General features: G+C 49.4%; 1 protein-coding gene across 1 annotated transcript in view; it reads left to right on the top strand.

Annotated features, from left to right (window-relative positions):
* Positions 1-858: 858 nt before the first annotated feature.
* Positions 859-22879, top strand: part of LDLRAD3 (low density lipoprotein receptor class A domain containing 3) — a 221558-nt gene continuing 199537 nt past the window's right edge. Inside the window, exon 1 of the mRNA XM_080817066.1 lies at positions 859-949. Within this exon, the coding sequence (XP_080673192.1) occupies positions 904-949 (46 nt within the window). The 5' untranslated portion in view covers positions 859-903. The remainder of the gene's footprint in view (positions 950-22879) is intronic.

Below are 22879 nucleotides of genomic sequence, written 5' to 3'. Positions count from 1 at the left end.
GGGATGGAGAGCTGGGCACAAAAGTGTCACTGCATTCTTCCACTATCTAAATCCTTTGGCAGTTTTCACTAATGCTTCTTGGAGCTCCAACTGCATTCGAGCAGCTGTTGTTTTGCATCTGGGCGCATGCCTTTACATTTTTTCTTTTCCAGGAACTGGGGCCCAAATGTTCCACGGGTATAGGCATTCGAGATCCAGATGAAATAACTCTCTTAAAGGTGCTAGCTTCCCTCCACCACGTGTGGTTCTCAGAGGGCAGTCTCGAAACCACCTAGACGCTGGTCGGAAAAGCAGAATCTCAGGCCCCATCCCAGACCTACGCAGAGTCCACGTTTTAACAACCCCAAGTGTATCAAACGCATAGTAAAGTTTGAGAAGCCCTGGTCCCTGTATTCCACTCTTGCTACTAAAAATAAAAATGCATATTTTCTCATAATATTTGGCCCTTTCTTCCAAACTTTTTCTGTCCCTCCATGGAGTAAACTAATTTTGTAGTTGAGTAAAGAACTCCAGCTTGGGTCTGGGGGAGGGGGTGAGTGCCGCCTCGTCGAGGATGGAGGAGCTCTGGGAGGAGAGAGAAGAGAGAGAGAGGAGGCAGGGAACAGAGTCCGGGCTGTTGGGAGATCCTCGCAGCCCCGGCGGGAGGCGGCGAGGCCGAGGGGAGCGGGGGTTCGGCGGCCCCTCCGACCCGGCACGCGGGACTGGGCGCGGGCGGCAGCGCGCGGCGGGGCGCTGGCCAAACTCAGCGGAGAGCGGCCGGCGGCCGAGCCGGGGCGGGCGGGGCACGCGGGCGGAGGGACAGCGGGGGGGTGGGGGGGCGGGGCCGGCGCGGCGAGGGGCGGGGTCAGCGCCGCGGCCGCGGGGGCAGCGACTGCGCCGGGCAGCGGGAGCGGCGGCCGCGCCATGTGGCTGCTGGGGCCGCTGTGCCTGCTGCTGAGCAGCGCCGCGGGTGAGTCGGAGGGCGCCGGGCGAACTTCCCGCGGGGCGCGGGGCGCGGGGCGCGGGGCGGGGGCGCGGCGGCCGGGCGGCCATCGCTCGCCCTCCCCGCGCCCGGGCTGCGTCTCCCCCGCGGGCTTGCACGGAGGGCGGCCCCCGGCGCCGGGCTGGCCGGGACCGGGGCGAGGGGCCGCGGCGGGGTGCGCGCCGTCCTATTGTGTGGGCGTGTGGGCCGGCTGGTGCCGAGTGCTGTGTGCGCGGGCGGGGCTTTGTGTGCAGCCCGGCTCCCGGGAGCCCGGCTGCTGCCCCGATTGGGCGTAGCTCCGGAGTGTGTGTGTGTGCGTGCGTGCGTGAGTGTGTTGTGTGTGTGTTGGGGAAGGAGGAGGGGCCGGGGGCTGGGGGAGGAAACTCTTGATCCCCTCTCCCCAGGCTGCGCTCGGCGCTCTGCGAGCCTCCGCAGGCCCCTCCCCGCATCTCTCGAGTGCACCCTTGTGCCTCAGCTTCCTCCTTCGACGTCGGGCGGGTAGCATCTCCGCTTCTTTCCACTCCTTCCTGGGGCTGTGTTTAGCTTGGGGAAAGAAAGATGAAGCAAGGCTGGACCTGGGAATTTGTAATCTTTCGCACTGATCCTGGGAGCAGAACGTTTATGTGTCATCTGACCACCCTGACTGGTCCCTCAGCGGGCGCCCTGACTGGCGAGGTGCCGGTGGAGGTGCGCCCGGGCTTCATCTGTCGGCCCTTTGGACCTGGCATCACCGTGGTGGTGCATCCTGAGGTCCTGGGAAGCAGCAAGCCTCTTTGCCTTCCTGGCAGCGTGCTGTCCCATGGAACTTTTCTGCTGATGTGGGCACGCTCTGAATTCCAGCCCAGGAGCCCTTCCTCCTCTGCCCCCGGCCCGCTGGCCACAGCTGTCAGCTGCCCTCCTCAGCTCAGCCCGCCCCCTGACGTTTATTTCTGGGCAGCTGATGCCCAGAAAGTGGGTGACAGGGCCCGATGAACTTTCTTCAGCAGAAGCTTGTGCTATTCACCTATCTAATTTATGCCTGCTTTCCGCAAATGCTTGTAGCTGTTTGGTGTGGAGGTATTGGTGGTGCTGTGTTTGATTGGGAAGTTGAGGCTTACTTCATTCCAATCCCCCCCCCCCGCCCCCAAATGTACATTTGGAAAGATAAATCTCTCACCTTCCCTGAAGTCCCCGGTCTTAGCCATGCTCAGAATCTACTGGACAGCCTTTCCCACCTCTCCGACCTATGACATCATCCCTGCTCCTGGAGACCCCATTTTGATGTGGGTTTGCTGTGCCTTCCAGTGAGGGTGGAGTGGTGGTGGCCGCTGTGGGTTTTCAGCCAAGTCTGGGGGAGAGGGTCCTGCTTCTCCTGAACTATCAGGCCACACTGGGAAGGGTGTCCAAGGGGGCATTGGCAGCTACAGGTAGATGTGAATGATTATGTGGGGGCTGTTAGAACAGGCAGCTTTCTGGGCATCTCAGACAAGAAGACCTGCCTGAATTCATGCTCTCCATGTACAGAGCTGTGATAGGTCCCATGATGACACCCCAGTAGGACAGTCTGGAAGCTGTCACTTGTATGTGTCCCAGAGCTGCCTGTGGCTCAGTGGAAACTTATTTTTTGCATTTCCCAGTTGGTACTGGTTTGCTTTGGTGGAGTCTCTGTGTCTGTAAAAATAGCTGTAAAGTTAATTTTGTCCTTCTTTGGTCAATGCTGGTTATTTAATATGTGTGTATGTATAAAATAGGGCTACAATAAACAGTGAGAGTGGGAAGGGAGAGAGTAGGGGTCATGGAACTGCCCGACTGTCCCTGGTGGTGGTTTTCCGTCCTCTGTGGTCATTGCACCTGTGGGATTTTGGATCGCCTTTACGGTTGCTGGTTTAGAAACTTATAGGCAGGTTAGGGGAGTGTGCATTTTTCGCATTACATGAAGCATCATCCTTTTGGCGTGAAGTCCACATCGACCCACAGTGTTATCAGAAACCGGTCCGGTCATTTTTCTTGATGCCACTGGGTGCTCCTGGCCTCCCAGCCCAGAGACAAGCCTGTGTGGTTCAATTTGGGGCCCAGAGTGGGACCAGAGACTCGACCCTTCTGTTCCCCATTCAGCTTCTCCATCCTCTTCTGGGAAGTTGAACCCACAAGAGAGATTATAAAAGCCAGCACTTCGGACTGCTGTCTCCACTTTGAGAGTGTGTGGAGAAAACTGGGGTCTGAGTTGAGCCCTCCTCTGAGTTCTGGGTCTTTGCAGGGCTGGGAGGCCATGGACATCTCAAGAGCAATTTGGAGGCCTTTGTTTTTCAGGAACCTTCTCAGACACCGCCACGGTTTTCTTTCTCTTCCTTCATTTATGTCGTTTGTGTCAGGGAAGTGAAGCATCGATTTTTAGCTGTTGTTATTTTTAATGTATCCTGTGAGAAAGACTCGGCCCATCCAACGTCTAGGTTTTCTTCATGCAGTGGGCTTGCTGGGTTTAAGCGCACAGATAGCGAGACGTGTCTGACGGAGGCCATGCCCCACAGGCGGTCAGCCTCACCTCCTCCCGGCCTGACCTTTGCTTCCACTCCCCGACATTCTCTTTCTGTCAGTGAACACGCTTGGTTTTCCCCCATGTGTACTCCCAGGAGTGTGAGTACTGACCTTTTCTCCTGGAAAGATCTACTTAATGGCTTGAGCAGTTGGGTTTTATTCTTATTTTTTTTTAAATAGCTGAGGAGCCTGGCAGGCCAGCCCAGGAAGAGGAGACCAGGCGCTGTGCACCCGAGTACAAATAAACACACCTTGTTGCTTTTCATCTTCAAAGAGATGGGACAAAGGCTCCCTCCTGGCCTGTGAGGTGTTTTTATCTGACAGTCCACTTAGGCCTCTGACCTTGATAGGAGTGGGGGAGGAGCTGGGCGGGGTGGTCAGTTCCGGGCCTCCAAGACTGACGTAGACACCTTTTTTTTAACTAAAGTCCTCAGGGTAGCTTGAAAGTGGGCTTGTATCTCACCGTCATGGAACATAGGACAGTTGGTAGTCAGATAATCTCCTGTGGAAGAGTTGATCTCTACAGCCTTGCCTCTTTGCATGGGCACAAAGAGCAAAGGGGACCCAATATTTACGGCACATGTATGTGTGAGATGCTTTGCCTGCCACTTTAAAGGCATGGTCTCGTTGAGTTTTTCCAATGATACTATGTGGCAGGAAGTCATTTTATGGCTCCCAAGAGATCCTGCAGACCCAGGATGCCAGAGTAGGGCCTGAAGCTTGGACACGGACTCTGGCTTCTTGTTCGCAGGAATCGTGCAGGAAGTGTCCGTGCCTTTCCTCCCACTTGGCTTTTGTGAATTTAGCAGTCAATGAGATTGTTTCCATTAATACTCCTCCTCCCTCAATCTGTTCACTTTGTGGTCACTGCAGTGAACTTAAGCAGTTGGTGTTCATGGGAAATAACATGAAATACATCTCAGTTCTTGAGGAAAGATGAAACTTTTCAAAGTAGCGTGGGTCTTTCTGCTGTATTCATATGCTTGGCGGGAAGATACCATGGGCCACGGTTGGATATCTTGCCACAAATTGTAGTCACCTGGGGGGGTTGGTTTCATTCATTGAGATCTCTATGGATATATTCCCTCTTTTCTTTCTTTCTTTCTTTCTTTTTCTTTCTTTGTAGGCTCCACGTCCAGTGTGGAGCCAAACTTGGGGCTCACACTCACAACCCTGAGATCGAGACCTGAGCTGAGATCAAGCATTGGACACCTAACCAGTGGAGCCACCCAGGCGCCCCTTCCCCTTTTCTTAGATATTTGTTATATTTTACAGTTAAGGGAATGAAAGATACTATGTGCCATAGACCGATGGAACTATTCTTAGTGATGAGAGAATCCCTGGGGACAAATTTTGTTTTGTAGATCCCCTGGGAGTGATTTTTGGTTGTGGAGTTTTCTTGTTTGTTCTCTTTTCCTCTTTCTCTCTCTCTTTAGAATATTTTGGAAATGCTTGGGCCATCTGAACTGTGTTTTTGTTTTGTTTTTTTTTTGCCCGGGTCTCTACCTGACCATCAAGGAGATTTTTAAGATGGTCGCACGCGCGCGTGCGCGCGCGTGCGCGCGGGCATATAAAGGAACCTTTCTTTCTTTGTAATGGTTGTAGAAGAATCCACTCTTTTGGATGCTGAGGAGTGCCCTTAAAAATGTTTGGTGGAAGAGCAGCCAGGTACTTTGACGATGTGGCATTTGCTTTTCCCATCATTTGCTTGATGTTGAATATTGCTTAGCGGATAAGTGGACTTCTGTGACAGGGTGATTGCTTGGTCAGAGGAATGGCAGATGTTTATTTCAGGCCAGGTTGTTAGATTTCTGGACATGGTTGTGGGGATGGGGTTGGTCTAGTGCAGGGTTTCCCAGCCTCTGTGCTGCATTTTGCCCTGCCATTATAGAATATTCTAGAATATTTAGCAGCATCACTGGTTCTAGATGCCAGTAGCAGCTTCCTCCTCCTCCTCGCCTCCCGCAGTTGTGAGGACCAAACATATCCTCAGATGTTACCAGATGCCCTCTGGGGGCAGAGTCACCCCCGGTGGAGAACCCCTGGTCCAGTGTGAGCAAACCCCCTCACCGTGCATCTTGGGTATTGTGACTGCTCATCCTAGAAATGTCTCCTAGATGCAGTGGGTCAGGGTGGCCTCCCCCTTCCAAGGGGGTCTTTTAGTCATCTGGTTTCTGCTTTCTGTTATCCAGTGCCTCACAAGTTCAGTGGGAAAGTACCGTCGTAATTAGACATGCCCAGCACTACCCCCTTTTCCTCTCACTTCCCCATGTATCACAGTGAAAACTTCTGGAATTTTAGAGTGTAGATTCGGTTCTCTTGGGAGAGACTCACCGAGGAAGGTGACAGCTGGCTGACACCCGAAGCCACCTGGTTCCCTGAATGTTAAACTGGGAGGCTCGCCCTGCCTGGGAGTCAGCCTCGGGAACTGTGTGTTGAAATCTTAACCCTGGAAGTCCCCCTTCCTCCATCTACAGAGCAGGTATTATTCCTCTGGGCGCCCCTTCCCCTCCCCGGCATTCCTTCTCCCGTCCCATCAAAGGGCTCTACAACTGGAGTCGGTTCTGCAGGTGGCGGGGAAAATCATGGGCACCAGCGGCAAGTCGGTTTGGGGGAACATTTTCATCTTGGACTTTGTTCTCTCAAGTCTTTTTAGAGTTAGGCTCCGTGTCGCTTTGGAACACTCGGATTCCTTGAAGACACTTCGCTTTCCAGCTGTCATTTCTCTTTGTTCAGCCTCCAGCCTCCCTCCAGTGTTTTCCTTCCTCCTCTCTTCAGACCGGCAGCGGGCATTGTCTGCTGTCTTTTGTGCAGGAAGAAAGGAGGCACCATGACGAGGGACGCTGGGCTGGCAGGGGACAAGTGCGTGTGACCTCAGGTCAGGCACCTGTGCCTCCAATCCCACCTTCTTCCGAGAGCCCTTCTAGCGAGGAGGAGCTCTAGCTTCCCAGCATCCCCAAGTGTGAGTTCCCTTTTGTCTTTGGATCAACTAGAAAATTCTTCTCCGCACTTTCTTGGTCTCCTCCACAGCGCAGTTTACCAGCTCGGGCCCGTCCAGGCACTGCGCCGTGCTCCAAGGGCGTGAAGCTGTGTCCCACGTGTTCTGTGCCCTTGAAGCACCAGATGACCTGATGAGGGACACGGAGTTGTTTACCTTCTTTCCTTACCCTAGAAGGCACTTCTCCGCAAGCAGTATCTCGAAGGCATTCCTACATACGAGGTGATGGGAACAGAGCTGTGGGGACATCACAGAGCCTGGGAGCACGGGATAGCGCCTTTGGGGAGAGTTAATGGAGGGGTCCTTCTTCAACACGTCTCGGAGGTGCCTCTTTAGCTTTCCAGTTAGAATATTGGACACACGCGTGGGTGTTCTAAGACTCTTGTAGCTCTTGGCTTCTGGGATTTGAAGAAGACGTGTCTTCTGTGGCTTGTGAACAAGCCCCTTCTTTATTGTTCTGCAAAGATGTGCTCTTTCTTTTGTCTTTGTGGTATCTGGGTGTGTAGTAAGGATTGCCCCTCGTTGAAGGTTTACTCTCTCTGTGGCAGGGTGCTGAGGCTGCACCTACATTATTTTCTTGTAATTTTCTTGAATTGAAAATATTACACAAATAATAACATCAGATACCTGCTCATTATAAAAATTCAAACAAAATAGGATAATTACAATAGATATTTCGTCTTTCATTTGCATTTCTCTCTCCTTTCCTAAATTACTGTTAACTGGTATAAATCATTTTAGTCCTAATAGGGATTGATATACACACACACACACACACACACACACACACACACACTTTAATGAGCTCATACATGTCTGTATTTGTAGCCTTTTGACCTGTTGTTTCATTTTATGTCTTTTTCATCTAAATACTTCAACACCTGTTTTGTTACTTCTGCTTTAGCTGGTGAATTGGTTACATTTGCCTCCCTGCCCCTCCCCCCCCCACCACTCCTGTTGGGACAGTTGGGTTATTCCAGAGCATTTGCCATTTCCTCTTTACAAGTGTGGCTTCAGCTCTTGTGTTTTCCTCTGTTAAGTGCTTTATTTATTTATTTTTTAAAAGATGTGTTTATTTGAGAGAGAGCGTGCAAGAGAGAGAGCATGTGTGCACCTGTATAAATGGGAGGGACAGAGGGAGAAGGAGGGAATCTCAAGCAGGCTCCCTGCTGAGCACAGAGCAGGATACGGGGCTGAATCTCATGACCCTGAGATCACAACCTGAGCCGAAATCAAGAGGTGGGTGCTCAACCAACTGAGCCACCCAGGTGCCCCTCTCTCTTAAGTGCTTTCAAGTTCTTGGCTCTTGCTTTGCAAAAAATTATGGAACGGCAGTCATTTTTCCAATGACAGATACTTGCTTCCCTATCACCGAATTTACACTGTTTCCTTGCCTTTTGGTGTACATGATGATTTCTCATTTCAATGCAGAATGTGGGGTGATCTGTTGAGAGACATTCTGAATAGCAGGTGGACCCAGCCCCTGCTGTAGTGTCCATGCACAGAACTGGACGTGAGTCAGCAAGTGACCAAGTTTCCCAGGTACCGCCGGGACCGATGAATCACAGCGCCTGTCTGCCCTGTGCTGTCACCAGGTGCTGCTGGTTGTTGAGTGCATCTTGGTTTCAGAAGTATTTCAGTATCAAAGATAAATTAGGCGCATCCTGATTTCAAATGTGTTACAGTACCAAAGGAATGCATCTTCCTGATCATCTTTCAATTCTTATGTATCTATCCATCTTTCAAAAGCATCTTCCGGGGGGCACCTGGGTGGCTCAGCTGTTAAGCGTCTGCCTTCGGCTCAGGTCACGATCCCAGGGTCCTGGGATTGAGTCCTGCATTGGGCTCCCTGCTCCGAGGGAAGCCTGCTTCTCCCTCTCCCACTCCCCCCGGTTGTGTTCCCTCTCTCACTGTGTCTCTCTCTGTCAAATATTAATAAATAAAATCTTAAAAAAAAAAGAAACAAAAAAAAAATCTTTGGGTATTTGTATATACCGTAATTCATGTAATGCTTCCTTGGCACATGAACTTTATTTCATTTTCAAGCAGTTTATTCACATAGGTGCTATGCCCTGCCATTTTATAGATGAAACTAGAAGGCTAAGTAAGTTTCCTGAGCCCACAGCCAGCAAGAGGTGGTTTCATAATTGGCACATAAGACCCTACAACTTGAACCTGTGCTGTTCACCCTGGGCTTTACTGCTTTGGCGTTGAGTAGACACTCAGCTCAAGTTCACGTATGCCAGAAGAAGCAAGTGTACTCCCTAGCTTGTGCTAGACAGCTCCATCACGGGGTAGGGATGTCAGTAACGATCCTGTGCTTATCATGTTGGATAGAATGATGTTAGAGAGCCGTCGGAGTTAAGTGGTCCTGAGTTGATTTTATTCAAGTGGCTTGTCTTTGGCAGATTTAAACTGACGTTCTGCCACTCCTCCCTATGGAGAACGTGTCATTTTAGGTATTTAAATCAGCCTTTGTGGGGGCTTGTTTTATTAAAAGGAACAATAATGACAAGCAAATTATCTCAACACCGGGAGGCTTGCCTTTGAATGTATTACTGATGGAGACTTGTTTCTCCCCTGTTGATGGAAATACTCTGTAGGAATGCCAACCTGAAGCAGTTTCTTTTTGGTCAGTACTTCCCTTAAATACCGCTGGGTGCCAGAGAGAAAGGCCCACTGTTCATAAAGTCCAGGAATAGGTTTTTCAGGCAAAAAGAAAGTGCTGGTTATAATGCCTCCTATAAAAAAGAAAAACTGAAGTGTTTTTTCTTATTTTTTTCTGACCCTGAGCTTAAAGCTTGTGTGGTTCACATATGGGAGAACTTTTTCTGAACTCGTCGTTGGTGTTATTTATTGTGGAAGGTGAAATGTTAATGTACTGCACCGGAAAGAAAGTAAAAAATAATTCGCCCCATCTCGTTGCCTCAAACCAAGGGGCTTCTGTGGGCGGTGGGTCGTGCCTTGTGAGAAGATAATGCCACAGACCTGTCAGCTCTCCGCAGAGCAGAGAGCGAGCCTCAGGATTGCTAACTCTCTCCCATGTCCTCTCCTTTTCATGAGTCATTGTGATATCAGGAGACTATTAATTGGGTGAATTGGCTGGTGCTCAGATCCAGCTGTGGTTTTTGACAGACAAATAGTGCAGTGTGAAGACGAGGTTGTCCCTGGCCTGGAGGGAGGCCACGGAGAGGGAGGGCAGCCATTTCGCTTACTCTGAACAGGCCTTTGGGAACTGGGTGCTGGAGGGACATGGACTTTATGAATAACCTGATTGAGGAGACTTGCAAACCCAAGGAGCCAGTGTTCCACGTGGGACACTTGTGTGTCTGTTGGCGTAGAGAAATGAAAGCATAAAAGGGTGTTTTAATTTTAGTGCATTAAAAATCCCTGCTCGTTATTATAAGGCCCAGGGAGGTTCACTTCGAGGATATCAGAAGTGTGTCCTCTTTGATGGCGGCCCTGGAACTTTTCCTTCAGCCCCAGCCTTGAATCAGAACAGTGTTCTCCGGGAGTCATTAAACTAGTTGGACGAGGCTGAAAAAGGAGTCCTCATCACACTTGTAGCTCCGTGGTCAGTTGGGAAAAAAAAGAAAGTCTCTCAGTTGGTTTGGAAAGTTAAAAATATAAGTTTAAAACAAAACAATAAACTTTTTTTTTAAAGATTTTTTTTTCAAGATTTTATTTATTTATTTAACAGAGAGAGACACAGCTGGAAAGGGAGTACAAGCAGGGGGAGTGGGAGAAGAAGAAGCAGGCTTCCCGCTGAGCAGGGAGCCCAATGCGGGGCTCGATCCCAGAACTCTGGGATCATGACCTGAGCTGAAGGCAGACGCTTAATGACTGAGCCACCAGGCGCCCCTCTTGTTTATTATTATAAAAATAAAATGGGGGATTTGGGGGATGATGGAAGGGTGACTGGCAGCAAAGGGTGTCTCCTCAGAAAAAAATCCCAACGCTGTAAAAAAGTGTCGATGCTGAGAGAAACCAGAACAGAACTGAAGAAAGGGTTTCGGAAACAGATTTTGTGAAAACATAAGCATAAGCTTGACTAAAAAGTATGGTAATAGCATGTGAGCCCGGCTCGCTGGCGGGGCCTGGGGAAGCAGGCCTGGAGAGAGCTGGGTCTAACTACTGTAGAAGAGACAAGGTGGAAGACATGGCCTGTATCAGGAATATTCTGTATCAGTGAAAGACAGAACCGCCCTTGGAAGTGTTGTAGAGAAACTGTGCATCCTGGTGGGACCTAGGACAGGCCGCAGTGATGCAGCGAGGTCGGGATTTAGCATGCCCCAAAGTCATTTATGGTGCCCAAGGAGTTGATTAAGGACAATACAAGAAAAAATTAACGGATGTCGAAAACATGGTAGCAATGCCCAGTGTTTGAATTATAAACTTACCAGAGGAGTCGGAGATGTCCAGACATAGGAATGTATAGATTTGGAAAAAGGAATACTGCCCAGCACCAAGGGGAGAGTTTCAGGATCTTTCGAAGGTACTCATAAAATGTGACTCAGCCACAATCCTCAAGAGAAAAAAGAACTCTTCCTATTTTTTTTTAAAAATATTTATTTATTTATTTGACAGACAGAGATCACAAGTAGGCAGAGAGGCAGGCAGAGAGAGAGGAGGAAGCAGGCTCCCCGCCGAGCAGAGAGCCCGATTCGGGGCCCAATCCCAGGACCCTGGGACCACGACCTGAGCCGAAGGCGGAGGCTTTAACCCACTGAGTCACCCAGGCACCTGAAATATATCAATTATAAGAGTCAGTGTAAAACAAACTGTCACAAAGTCTTACTGGAAAAAAAAAATCACCCATCTATTTATTGTAGGAGACGTAGTAGTAGAAACTAAGATGTAAATAGGATGAAAAGTTAGGGAAATAAAATCCATTATGCAGGGGCTACTTTTATGGCATTAGATAAGTAATTTCATAGCATTAAGCATTAAGATAGATAAACAGGGTTACTGCACATAGCTCAAGGTTCATTAAACAATGAATATCTGATAATGCCATATAAAAAGACATGAAGAATTAGGAATGTAATTAAAGGGTGCTTTAATTCATAATTGTGGAAGGTTCTTCAAGTATAAAATTAGCTAGTGCTTGCCAAATTTTGGAAGGTTAAAATACTTAAAGAATACATAGTTTGAATGTTTCCAAGAAAAGGTCCATGAAAAGAGGGAAATGCAGACCGAAAATGTGCTGGTGTCTGCAGTGGGGATTAGGGTGGGGGTGGCTGTCATGTTCCTCCGGACACTCCCAGTAGCCTTTCCTCTGCACACCTGCTCCCTGGGCTCGTGGACATGTTTTCTAATGGAAGCTTTGGGGAAAGAAAATCCTCCCTGCTAATGAGATGAGAAAGTTGATTAAGCTTCCCGTTGGGCTGAGCAGGTCTGACACCAGTGGCTGCCCAGGGTCGGTGTCTATGCAGGAGAGTTTCCAAGGGTAGTTTTGGGCCTGCCATAGGGTTGGAGAAGAAGGCTTTGAGAGAGTTATTGAGAAGGAAAGTGTTTGTTGCTTTTATAGATTAATAAGCATTGATAGCTTTTAAAGTATGAGCAGACATTTTCCTGGTTGAGGAGAGTGTATTTCCTCCTTTAAGTTTACAGTGTAAGGATTATCACGTAGAGCTTTGCTTCTCGAAGGGTGGTCTACAGGCCAGCAAGGGCAGCATCATCTGAATCTGTACTTTAGCAGGACCTTCAGATGAGGGGCACCTGGGCGGCTCAGTCGGTTAAGCGTCGGACTCTTGATTTTAGCTCAGGTCATGATTTCAGGGTCATGACATCAAGCTCTGCATTGGGTTCTGCACTGGGCATGGAGCCTGCTTAAGATTCTCTCCCTGATCCCCCTCCCCTCTCCGCCCTTAAAGAAAAGAAAAACAAGACCCTCAGGTGACTTATGCACATATTGAAGTTTGGGAAGGCGCTGATGTGGTGCTGGGGTCATGGGCTTTCAGGGGAGTCACCGCCTTGACCTTGGCCAGGTTTCTTCAACTTGTACCCACCCACCATGTCTTCACCTGTAAATAGGAATAATAATGGTCCTTGCCGTGTGGACATAGTTTAAATGAGATACTGCGCATAAAGCATTTAGCTTTTACAATTGCCCACTAAATGTTGTTTATTTCAATAATTATTCAGGTTTATTATAAAAATTTGGAGAGGAATTGAGAGAAAAACACAAGTTATGGTGCTGTAAACCAAAGACTGTTAACATGGGTTTATTTTCTTCTATTGTGCATACTTTTGATCATGCTGAGAATGTATTTTCATATCCTGCTCTTTTCACTTGTGAGTATAGCATAAGCATTCTTCCGTGTTAAACTCATCCGGGGCAACAAATGGCCTGATGGCACAGAATGGGTATATTCTTTGATGTTGTCCATAAAACCACCTAACCCAACCAACTCTGTGGTGAGCTCTCTCAGCTCATTTCCTTGTCTGTACATAGAGAGTGACATTACCTGCCCCATCTAATTTTACGTAGTGGTTGTGATGCCTTGAGAATCATGTATCCAAAAGCATCTTGTCATAGGTAAGATACTGTTCACATCTATGTCATTGTAAGTGGATGGTGTTAACATGCAGGAAAAGCCAAGAAACACCATTCCTCCCATTGACTCCACGATTCCCCTTTTCGGATTTTATCCTAATTAAATAGTTTGGAGATGCATACACACATTCCGCTGCAGGGGCGCCTGGATGGCTCAGTTGGTTGAGCGACTGCCTTCAGCTCCGGTTATGATCCCTGAGTCTCAGGATCGAGTCCCGCGTTGGGGTCCCAGCTCCATGGAGGGTCTGCTTCTCCCTCTGACCTTCTCCCCTCTCACGCTCACTCTCTCTCACTCTCTCAAATAAATAAATGCAAGCTTGAAAACAAACAAAAAAATTCAGCTACAGCGATGTGTGTGGCAGCCTTGTTTTCAGCCATGAGACACGAATCTGCCTTCCCCTGTAGGTTCTCTCAGGTCCCCGGGGACCTGACCTGGGCATTGGTGTTGCCATTACTTTTGTTCCAAAGCCTGTTGTCTGGCTTTGGACCTTCTAGTCTACCCAACACTTCAATCCGCCGCTTCCCAGGAATTCACTCCTCGTACACTTCACAGCTGTGATTTACAAGAGCTGGGGGCAGAGGAAACCACTGTGCACCCTTCCCCATTCAAACTGGTAGAGTAGTGTTCCTGATGGTGGGGGTGGGGTGGGGTGGGGTGGGTAAGGCTGAAACCATTCCATAGTAAACAGTTAATCGTAAAAACAACAAAACCCCACTTGATTCATTTGGAAATCTGCTCTTCTTCCGTCTGGCTTGGGGACCCTAGTGGGCACGGCACGAGAGAGCTCTGCAGAGGGAGTCCCTGGGTCCCCTGGCCCTTCCAGGCACTCAGGTCTCAGCGGGAATACTCCCTTCACCTTGCCAGTGGGGTCAGCTGAAACAAATAATCCTTGCTCTGACTTTCTTGGAGATGGCGTTGGTGCCCAGGCGATCCCTGTCTCCTGTTGGATTTTTACAAGTGATTCTGGCCAATTTGACGGAGAAGGGATGGTGTTTTGTGGCTCACTCCTTCCCCCACAGCTAAATGCAGCCATTGTGTGTGGAGTGTATGCCCTTGTTTACTGTCTGGTCCGAGTATTGATTTAGACCGTGTCTGTGTTTGCACAGTTTCTCAAAGAAAGTTTCCCCTTCACCCTCAGGACCCTGCCAGTGACTCTCCGTGTCTAGAAAGCGGTCCTCCCATATTTGACCCCCAACCACAGAATTAAGTTGGCTTTTTAAAAACTGGATATATGGATCTGTGGCAAAACAATTACCACAGTACGTTCCCTTAGTACCTATCACCTCACGGAGTTACAGATTCTCTTTTCTCGAGATGAGAAGTTTTAAGACCTACTCTCTGGGCACCTTTCAGACGTACAGTACGGCATTGTTAGCTGTCCCTGTTGTAAGTGGAAGTTTGTACCTTTTGATATTTGCCCCCCATTTTGCCACCCCCACCCCTAGCCTTTGGCGACCACCAGTCTGTTCTCTACTTCTCTGAGTTTGACTTTCCGTCTTTCTTTTTTTTTAGATTCCTCATATAAGGCAGACGCCATACAGTATTTTTCTTTGTCTGACTTATTTCGCTTAACCATGGTCCCCTCACGGTCCATCTGTGGTGTCACAAGTGGCAGGATTTCCTTCTTTGTTAAAGGCTGAGTAATATTTCATAATCTCACTTCCTAACTGCTTCCTCGGCCTTGCATTTACCTCTGCTTTGCATTTTGTTGGACTCTGTGCACGGCGTTCCAATTTATTCGTGCTCATCCCCTACATTTGAGTGGTTCTTAAACCTCGATGACTGAGTAACCTGGCTGTTTTAAAATAACTTGCTTACTTTAAATTCTGGAATCTTTCAAAGATCATGAAAAAAAAAAAACCTCCAAGAATAGTGTAACAGATACCGATGTACCTATCACACCGATCCTTTCAGATTTTTAACATTTGTTGTTTTAATTCAGGTTTTTTTTTTTTAAATAGAAAAGCAGATAACAGATCTGATCAAAGACTTTGTCTCATCTCATGACTTTGTCTTTTGCCCAGAGGTCACTGCTGTCCTCAAGTTGTGGTATAGCTTTTTGTTCGTGGGTTTTTTTTTTTTTCCCCAAGATTTTATTTATTTATTTGACAGAGGGAGAGAGAGCACAAGTAGGCAGAGAGTCAGGCAGAGAGAGAGGGGGAAGCAGGTTCCCTGCTGAGCGGAGAGCCCGATGTGGGGCTCGATCCCAGGACCCTGAATCATGACCTGAGCAGAAGGCAGAGGCTTAACCCACTGAGCCACCCAGGGTCCCCTCTGTTTCTGTTTTAATCTCTTACCATATTTGCGTGTGTCTATGTGCAGGGCTATAATGCTATGCCACTGTCTGTGTTTTTCAACTTACTTTTTTTTTTGTATTCTTACAATGTTGGGGGTCCTTCCATGTGGCCACGTATAGGTATATTTTTTTAAGTAGATTCTGCACCCGACCTGGGGCTGAAACTCATGACCCCAAGATCAAGAGTCGCACGCTCTACCCACTGAGTCAGCCAGACACCCCAGTACAGCTGCATGTTTTTAACTGCTGTAAGGTGTTGCACTGTAGGAATATACTGTGCTTTGTTTATTCATCTCTTAACAAGTCCTTCAGGTTCTTACCACCCCTGACCCCACTGCTGTGGCTCCCATGCACCAGGGCAGGACTTCACAGTTTTCTCAAGGCAGAGCTGCTGGATCAAAGGGTTTGTGCCTTTGGAACCTGACCAGATCTTGCCAGCTCCCCCTTTGAAATGGTCCTACCCTCCTCTACCCCCGTTAGTGGTTTATGAGAGCATCTGTTTTCGCACATTTCTTCCACTATTTAGCATTTAGGGTTCTTAGTTTCCCAAGGGCACAAAGTGGTAACGTGCTGTGGTTTTAATGTCCTTTCCCCTGATGACGATCCAGGGGAGTGTGGCAGACCGTAGCCAGGCCTGAGTCCAGGGGCGGGGAGGGGGGGCAGGGGGCAAGGGGGTGCATACTCTACCTCCATTTGGATGTCGATGGAGAAGCCTGAGGGCCTTCTGCAAAGCTGGTTCTCTGTTGGTGTAGCCGGAATTTCCAGGTCCAGAACTCCAGCTTTTAGGGCTGGCTGAGAAGGTCCAGTTTTGCCCGATAGTAGAATGTTTCCTTTTGATATGGATTCTGAGTGTCGGGGTTTTTCTCTGGCACGACAACTAGAAGGCAGGCCTGTGCTTGACTCTGGGACGGCTGCTGAGCCCACAGAACTGAGAGGGCTCCTTCTGGCGACCCCCCTGCTGATGGAGGTATGGGGGTGTGATGACCCAGAAGGCAGGCTCTTGAATCCAATGGTCTGTGTTCCGATACTGGCTGTTGACCTTGGGCGGCTGCAGAGCCTCTCTGTGCCGCAGTGTATGCTCGAATCCCTGAAGAGGATGCTGCCAGCCTCAGAGCCTTCTTGGGGAGAGTGGACAAGGCCGTGCCTGCCAGAGGTACCTCATAGCCCAATGCCCGGGACTTCATCAGCACTCCCCGCGTGCTTACAATTCATGCTCTGAGACTGGGTTTGAGGGCTGAGTGTGTCATTCGAGTCAGAATCCCCAGTGCCTACCGCCCCGGGCTGGCACAGAAGTGGGTGCTCAGTGAACGTTTGTTGAATGAATATATGAGCTTTTACCTATATATGCGCATCACGTCGTATGTACAGTACAGCAGGTTCCATTAAGGCTTCTGAGTTTTATTCTGAGATCCATGAGCATATTTTTAACCAGAGACTATGGTGCTCCTGTTGGTGGTCTTAGAACAAGAGATGAGGACTGTTGGTCCGTCAGATGTTTATCCATCCTAAAATTTCATGAACTTGAAGTGAGGTTTTTCTGACTCATTTTCACCTGACCTTAAAAAAATGTATCTTTCCCTTTTCCCCCTTTCCTGAGATGTTTCTTCCCTGCCTTCTTGGTCTTTCTGAGGTACATTCAGATGGCTTGCTTTCTGTCGGTGGCTGTGAAAATACCCAAGTATTTGGAGTTTGTCCTTGGGCTGGTGTACCGGTTCTCAGGGGTGGTCTCCTGCACGACCTGGGGTATATTGAAGGGTCGGTGCTCGGTTTGATTCTGGATTCACGTGGCTCACCTGGGTCTGTGGTGCTGCCACAGAGCCCTTGATTCCGTGGTAAGTTTTGTGTTGAAGGGGGTGTGCGTACGTGGGCGAAGGGACTGTTGGTAATTTCCCATATATTGGTTCCGTGCTGACTTCGAGGGAGTGAACAGCTTGCTTCGGGGAGGGTCATTAAGTTTCCTGGATTCTCTGGAGCGCCTCCTTTGAAATGAGTTCCTAAGGTGAACTAAAGGGCCTCAGAGATTTTGAAAGAGAAATACCCTTTCTCGAAGTACATTGAAAGGGACTGTTTAGAGGAACCCCTGACTGTTCCCTTTTCTGTTTAAGGAATTTTCATTTCTTTGAGAATTGGAGGATGAGAGCAGAATGGGAAGAAATGGACGTCTCCATGGACTTGAGTTCCTTGCACACGTAGGGTACCATAAAAAGGCCAAATTTAGTGGATTTAGAAATGTGGGCAGGGAGGAGGGGAGAGGGAACAGAACAGAGTTAACAGGGTGGCTTTGTAAAATAAATAAATAACACTGCCACTTGGAGAAGGTGACTCAGATGAAGGTACGAAAATAATGTGTTAAAGATTAAACCCAAAGAAGACAAGCAGAACAACCCGGAAGTCAGAAAGTTCACTGTTGTCAAGTTGATGGGAGAGCAGAGTCGTCAGAATTGTGGGGGCAGGGAGGGCTGGGTCCCAAGGACAATGGGTTTAAATCCCACTGGGTTTGAATTTTAGTTACCGTCCACAGGCATTGCCTGAGATGTGGGGATGGATGGTGTGTGTGTGTGTGTGTGTGTGTGTGTACACACAGCCCGGTGTATATGTGTGTGTGAATATGTGTACGCATATAAACATTGCTAGCTTTGGTCCTAGGAGGACATTTCCCAAGGGCCGCAGGAGTCTTCCTCCTGTATCAGCTTATCTGTTTTAAAATGGTAGGTTGGGATCTACGTCACTGGGGCTTTTTAGAACAATTATTTATCATTCACTTACTTGTAAGACACTGTGGCAAGTCCGGCTGGATACCCAGTTTCCCAGCTTGAAGTAAGGAGGGCAGCAGGAGAGGGAGTGTGTGCAGATGGATGGGTCTAGTAAGGGGTTGGTTGTAGCGTGGAGAGCCGTCCGGTCCCAAGAGTGGCACGGAGCCGAGACTGTGGAATCCCGAGGAGCTCCGCACATACCCCGGCCGTGATGGATGAGCAAGGATCGGCAAGGAGGTCTTGACGGGGGCTTGGAGGAAGGGGTAGGAGATAGGCTGGAACGCCAGGCTGGCACGGGCACAGTCCCAGAGGTGGGGGGGTATGCAGCGTAATTGGGGAACCCCAAAGATGACAGCTTGGCTGGAGTGTCAAGAAGGAGTGGGAGCCAAAGCTAGAAAGAGGGCATACTCGACTACCAGTACACCTAACCACGTTCCCAGTTGTTGGTATTTCCAGGCTGCGGGCCCCGTGCTTTGGCGGGTGGCTGGTGATGAGGACTGCGTGTGCCAGAGACAGCCTGGGCTTGTGTGGTGGGCGTTGGGAAGTCTTGGCCTAGATGGAAGCAGTGTAGACAGACTGGGGTTGACCAGTATGCCGTCTCCCGTGTGTCCGAGCGCAGGAGGGCCTGGCCTGGCTGTCAGAGGCGGGCTGCCGGGAAGGGGCCTGGATGTGGTGACCTTCGAGCCAGCAGTTTCCCTGGAGTGGTGAGAGCAGATGCTGGGTGTATAAGTGAGGGTCAAGAAGCTGAGCTGGGGAGGAAGTGCAGGCCGCCAGGCGTCAGGCGAATCCCAGACTTGGATTTCTGGACCCGTAAAATAATAAAAATGAACCCTGAAAGGGTGGGTTCCTGATATTGAGTTACCTCCTTTATTTGATCAAATGAGAACAATGTAAAAAAAAAAAACCACCCTTTATTATATCACTGTTTTATACAAGAAATCATGCTTTACTCCAAAAATGTAGGAATTTCTCATCCTCAGAAAAAAGATGGTCTTTTATATGGCACAGTTTACTTATAGGGAGAGGTCTCAGCAATGGCTCCTGAATGTCGCTGACTGGTGAACACCTTGCAGGGGACCTGGGTGTTCCCACACACATGTTTGGGACCCACTGGCAGAGGCTGTTTTGTCCCCAGGCGTGACTTCAGGGGACGGGGAAGGAATTGCAGAGCTGGGGGGTGGGGACAGTGGGAGGGTGCAGGAGCCCAGTGCTCAGGCCTGTGGGTATTTAGGATTTTGAGAAGGGTCTTCTCGGGCAGGGAGCCCTGACCCTGTCTGCAGGAACTGGGGAGGGATCTCGTGACCAGGGGAGCAGGGAAGAGAGCCAGAGAGAGGAGGGAGGGAAGAGCTGTGGAGTGGAGGGGGCAGACCCACCATTTATTTAGCACCTGGCAGGAAGGCATTAGGAGAGATCTCTCACTTAATCTTTATAAGAAGCCCTGGGGCCCGAGGCACTGCTGACCCCTGTTTGCCAGGTGGGGACCTTGAAGGCTCAGGTGTCTGGTATACCTGAGTCGGCTTATGGCCGGGTCGCAGAGTTGGGGCTCACATGGAGCCTGACGCTTTCTTTTATTTCTGCACCTGGGTCCCCGACTCCAGGATGGCGTTGGCATGCCTTTGGGAACCTTTTCAGCAACTCGTTTAATTTATTTGGAGTCACCTTCATGACACCAGCAGTTCTGATTCCCTTGGGGACTGGCGTGGTTGGTGGGCTTGTGACTCGGGGACTATTGCTGTTGGTGACGCTCCTCACGTGCGGGACCATTCGACACCTGGCAGATGGGATGACACAGATCACAGATTTCCATTTTCTGAGGAACAGTCCTTTCCTTAATGTGTCCAGTGTGTGCACTGGGCCCGGCTCAGCTGCGCCATTTTGTATGCAGATCGGGGTCCCGAGATCCGGGTGCCTTGTGTGAAGGTGGCGGCTGGGGGGGGTCCAGAGCTCTCGTTTCTGCCTCTCTTGAAACTGCAGCTCAGGGAGAGGGAGGGAGAGCCCCGAGCAGGCAGGATTCGAACCCTGGCCCCAGCCCTCTCAGCCCAGACTCTTCTCACCTCCTGTCTGTGGGGGGTCTCTCTCTCTCTCTCTCTCTCTCTCACGTTGGCCTGAGCCCTCCCAGAGGGCTTCCCAGAAACTCGTAATGGAATCTTTGAACAGCTGTCCAAGGACGGCTTCAGAATTTCAGACATTTTCCTCTTTTAATGGAAGCTCTGTCTGCCTCCTTGGTTAATAGGGCCCAGGTTCTCCCAGGCCATTTACTTCCTGATTTCCCAGCATTATCCATGGAGAAAATCCACCCTGCAGGGAGCTTATGACTTAATGAGCTCAAAGTCAGTCTCACCGGGTGGGCAACAGCTTTGATCGTCCTGATGGTTGTTTTGGTTTCCACCAAGGGTGGGGGATGGAAAGGGGGGCTTTGTCCAGGATTTCTTCCTCTCTTCCCTGGCCTTTCCATTTAGCCTGGCTCTCCTGGGAAGGCCCAGTGTATGCTGCCCAGGATACAGCCTTAGCCTGGGGCTTTATCTCCCCTACAGCCTGAGTGCTTCCAGGCCTTTGTTTCTGGAAGTTGTTGCTCCGGTGGGGAAGGCTGCCAGATGTTGGAACCAGAGGTACGCACCTTGAGGAAAGCCTTTTGTGCTTTTAGAGCAGCCCAGGGGGGCTCCTTCCTGGCAGACCAGTCCCTCCCAGGAGGAGGCGTGTGGGGCCCTCGTGTCTGTGTGGGGTTTTCTCAGACAGACCCACTGATAAAATATTTACATGAGGGACTTGGGACCCAGCCCTGGTTTGTTTGTTTTAAAAGTCTTAACAACACATCAGCCGTAAGGATGCCGGCTTGTTAGCTTTTGGTTTCTTGCTTGCGGTTTTTGCTTTTATGAGGAGTGGAGAAGCCAGGCCTGATCTTCGGAGAAGGAGCCTGATGCGTGGGAGACGACAACCCCCTCCCCCCCGTCTGATAGCGATGAGATCCCACTTGCTGAGCATTTGCCACGTGCGCCTGCCTGCAGTGTTCTCGGGGCGTTACAACATTATCGCTGCCATCTTCCCATGGTCTTCCAGATGGGTTGAATTGTGTCCACAAAATAGAAGGCATGTTCCAGTCCAATTTTGAACGTGACCTTATTTGGCAATGGGTTCTTTGCAAATGCAGGTGGTTAAGACGAGGTCATACTGGATTAGGGTGGGTCCTGATTCCAAGGACTGGCCTCCATATGAGGAGGGGACACCCAGACACACGCTGAGGAGGACGATGGCCGCATAAAGACGGAGGTGGAAGTTGGAGCGATGTAGATACACAAGAAGGAACGCTGAGGATTTCCAGCAACCACCAGACACGAGGGGAGAGGCAAAGAAACGTTCTTGCCTACAGCCTTCAGAGAGAGCACAGTCGTGCCAGCACCTCGATTCTGAACTTCCGGTCTCCAGAGCTGTGAGAGAAGAGCTTTCTGTTGTTTGAAGCCACACAGATTAGGACAACTGGTGAAGGAGCCCTAGAAAACAGTACAGGAGGCATTACCCGGAGGGGTATTAACCCCATTTTGGAGATGCACAAACCAAGGCTCAGAAGTGTTGAGCGTCCTGCCCCAGGTCACTCAGCTTCTGTGTGGAGACGGACACATGGTGGGGGGTGGCATGATGGTGCTGCCAAGTCTGCACCTTCTGATGCCCACTTTTTAGGATACCTGCGGTTCTTCAACGGGGGCAAAGACAGGGAGTCTCGAGCATGGCGGTGTGGGGGGATCCATCATGATGTCTTAAGGGAAGACAGGACCAGAGGAAGCACAGTGTCTTAAACTTGTTTTTTAATTGGTGATACGTACAATGGTACAAAAATGGAAGAACACACAGTGAAAACGTAGTTCCCTCTCTTGCCCCTGCTGTCTCGTTACCCATTTTACCAGTTACCAGTTCTACCAGTTCTCCAGCCCACAGGAAACTGTCCTCGGATCCTCGTGTGTTCTTCCAGAGGTAGCCGTACAATCCAGGGTATATAAACATAGTAGAGAATATGTAACATACAGTACACAGTTGTAACATTTATAGTGTCTTTGTGTCACGGTGTATGTGTGTAATATTCTGTATATATAGCATCAGGGTAAGATCGTTATATCATACGTGCTTTTCTACCACTTGCATGTATTTTTTGTGATTTGAGTTTTATTGTTCTGGAAAAGGAATGAACCAGATGGTATGATATTCCTAAGGTACCAAGAACACACAGTGAGTAGCCTTCCTCTTATCTCATCCCCGGCCACCCCTAGTCTCTCCCCTGGAAGCACGTGTTTTCTGCTTCTTGTTGTTGTTGTTTATTTACTGAATTTATCTCCGAGATCTCTCTGTCAGAACAGAAAGAGCTGCCTCATTTATTTTTATGGTTTATGGTATTCATGGCATTCTGTTGTGCGGCTGTACCATAAATTATTTAACCTATCTGGTGTTGCTCGCTAGGATGACTTACGTCTTTGCTGGGACAAATAGTGTTCTAAGAAATAGCCTTATACATAGGTTGTTTTAAATATCTAGAAAAGCGGAATTGTTGAGTTGAAGAGTTAAGTGCATTTGATACTTTGTTGGTTATACCTCATGGTCCTCCAGAGAGTCTGTTCCAGTCCCCCTGTCCCCAGCCATAAATGAGGGTGCTCATCTCCCCACTGCTTTCCAATGCACCATGTCAGCGACATGTTATCACAGTTGGTGCCTTATTTTATTTGTCTTAGAATGAGTGAGCATCTTTTCTTTTTTGCTGGGGGAGGGAGTGCGAGAGAGTTGGGAGGGAGGAGCAGAGCAAGAGAGACGATC

The sequence above is a fragment of the Martes martes genome (assembly GCF_963455335.1).
Source record: "Martes martes genome assembly, chromosome: 10".
Taxonomy (NCBI): Eukaryota; Metazoa; Chordata; class Mammalia; order Carnivora; family Mustelidae; genus Martes; species Martes martes.
Note: the sequence above shows the minus strand (reverse complement) of the source record. Positions and strands in the feature narration are given on the sequence as shown.